The following is a 2,633-nucleotide window of genomic DNA, read 5'->3' as shown; positions in this document are numbered from 1 at the left end:
AAATCCCGGGAGCCGCCCCCGGGTGAGGCAGAGCCGCGGTTTGGGGGAGGAATGGGAAGCGTTTCCTTGGGAAAAAGGGATTGGTTTGGGGAAAAAAGGATTCTTTTTGGGAAGAAAGGATTGGTTTGGGGATAAAGGGGTTGGTTTGGAAAAACTTGAAGCTCCAGGATCCCGGACTTCCAGGATTATCCAATCCCACAGGGAAAACCCCCTGGAAAATGTTTTTCCCCCCCCCATTTTCCCCCAACCCTGAGACTGAAATCCCATTCCCAGTTTTTGTGAAAAACGTTTTATTTCCCAAAGAAAGCCTCGAACTACAAAAAACAATTCCCAAGGGAAGGCGGGAATTTTCACCTGTGGCACAATCCCACTTTCCCAGAGCTCCCAGCCCATCCCAGTCCCGCTTTTCCAAGCTGGCAGCAGCCAAATCCTAACTGGAGACGCTCTGCAGGAGGGTGATGTTGTCCCCCTTCAGCATGATCCGACCTGGAATCCAACGGGAACAGGGAATGTGGGAATGCTTTGGGATGGAAGGGCCCCAAAGCGCAGCCCGGCCCACCCTGGGATTGGGAATTGGGGCTCCCACAGCTGGATTGAGGTGCCACAGCTGGACTGAGGTGCCACACCCAGGTTTCAGGTCCTAAACCTGGATTTCAGCTTCCACAGCTGGATTCTGGGATCCCACAGCTGGATTTTTAGGCTCACACCTGGATTTCAGGTCCCAAGCTCAGGTCCCAGGATCCCACAGCTGGATTCCAGGATCCCACAGCTGGATTCCAGCTCCCAACACCTGGATTTGAGACTCACACCTGGATTTGAGGTCCCACATCCAGGTTCCAGGCTCCCACACCCGAATTTCACGTTCCAAATCTTGATCCCAGGTCCCACATCTGGATTTCACATCCCACACCCGGATCTGAGGTCCCACATGCAGGTTCCAGGCTCCCAACACCTGGATTTGAGGTCCCACACCCAGATCTGAGGTCCCACATGCAGGTTCCAGGCTCCCAACACCTGGATTTGAGGTCCCACACCCGGATCTGAGGTCCCACACGTGGCTTCCAGGCTCCCACACCTCCCTTTCAGATCCAACAGCTGGATCTTTAGGCTCCAACACCTGGATTTCGGATCCCAAACCTGCATTTCGCCTCCCACATCCACATCCCAGGCTCCCACAGCTCCATTCCAGTTCCACACCTGACTTTTTAGGCTCCAACACCTGCAGTTCCAGGCCCCACACCCAGCTCCCGAGCTCCCACAGCCGCATTCCCGGCCCCACACCCAAATTCCAGGCTCCCCCCACCCCCCTTTGACCTACCCAGCTGCTTCCTGGATTTGGTTTTGGAGTGAATTTCCTCGGCATCATCCAGCACCAGGTTCATGTACTCATCAAAGCCCTGGCAAAGCAGCACCGAGCTCAGTCAGGGACCTCAAACCCACCAACAACCCCCAAACCCTGCAATTCCTGCGAGAAACAGGACCATTCCCAGCCCCAGGGTGGATTTTCCATGGAAAACAAGGAAGGAATGGGTTCGTGGGGGGGGGGGGGGGAGAAGCCCCTCAAAAGACAGGGGGGACAAGGGGATGGTGGCACTCACAATGATGCAGCCTTCTATCCTCATGTTCACCTGCTCGTAGAGCCACACCTGGATCCTGGATCTCTGCAGGTCACGGAGAGGGAGAGAAAATCAGGGATGGGAACCCCCCAAGGGGTTTGGTCAACAGCTCTGAGGGGTCTCTGCTCTGTTCTCGGCTTTTGGGGGGTTTGAACGTCCCTCCCCACCCCAAGTCGTTGTGGGGTTCCATGGGATTATCGCACTGGGTTGTAGGATCAAGGAGCAGCAGGCACTCCCCTCACAGTTTAAATGGTTTGGAAGGCAAAGAAAGGGGATTTGAAGTGGAGATTGGGAAGGAATTCCTCCCTGGGGTGGAATTCCCAGAGAATCCGTGGCTCTCCCATCCCTGGAAGTGCCCAAGGCCAGGCTGGAGCAGCCTGGGACGGTGGGAGGTGTCCCTGGGTGGGATTTTTCAGGTCCCTTCCAACCCAAACCATCCCGTGACGCGGCGGCGAAGCCCCCGGGCCGCCCATTGCCGGTACTCACGTTCTGCAGGTAGCGGAAGATCAGGTTCTGGAGCCGAGCGTTAAGGGCACAGCACAGCCAGGAGCCCTCGGGCACAGCCCGGGCAGGGAACCCGCGACCCCCGCGGGGCGAAACCGGCGACCCTCAGGAGCTGAAAACCCCCATTCCTGAAGGGTGAAACCCACGAGCCCCGGCGAGTGAAACCCGCGATCCCCAGGGGTGAAGACCGCGACTCCTGAGAGCTGAAACGCGAACTGCCCGTGGGGTGGAACCCTGAGGAACGAAGGCCGCGGGTGGAGCCGTTACCCGGGTGATGAAACCCGCCCGCTTCCCGCCCGCCAACCCCGCGCTCCCCGCGGCCTCCCCGCGCTCCTCCGGCGCCCTGAGGGACTCGAGGCAGGATACGATGGGCTGCACCATCACCTTCTGCACCTTCTGGCCCTGCCCGCGGTACGCCATGGCTGCTCGGGGCCCGCCGGGAGCGCGGCGGCGTGAGGGGACGGCGGCGCGCGGGGCACTGTGGGATAGTGGCGGTGTGAGGGGCTGGAGGAG

At 59.0% G+C, this 2,633-nt stretch overlaps 1 protein-coding gene across 1 annotated transcript; it reads right to left on the bottom strand.

Annotated features, from left to right (window-relative positions):
- Positions 1-273: 273 nt before the first annotated feature.
- LOC121672503 (small nuclear ribonucleoprotein E) lies at positions 274-2,627 on the bottom strand. The gene is made up of 5 exons (XM_042045169.1): positions 2,487-2,627; positions 2,103-2,129; positions 1,599-1,661; positions 1,319-1,397; positions 274-486 (listed from the first exon to the last, which is right to left on the bottom strand). Exons 1-5 carry the CDS (start codon positions 2,538-2,540, stop codon positions 431-433), a joined length of 279 nt encoding a protein of 92 aa, XP_041901103.1. The 5' UTR covers positions 2,541-2,627; the 3' UTR covers positions 274-430.
- Positions 2,628-2,633: the final 6 nt, after the last annotated feature.

This window comes from Corvus kubaryi, unplaced genomic scaffold (assembly GCF_017639235.1).
Source record: "Corvus kubaryi isolate FWS band 111438036 unplaced genomic scaffold, C.kubaryi_AGA036_p1.0 62625, whole genome shotgun sequence".
Lineage (NCBI taxonomy): Eukaryota > Metazoa > Chordata > Aves > Passeriformes > Corvidae > Corvus > Corvus kubaryi.
Note: the sequence above shows the minus strand (reverse complement) of the source record. Positions and strands in the feature narration are given on the sequence as shown.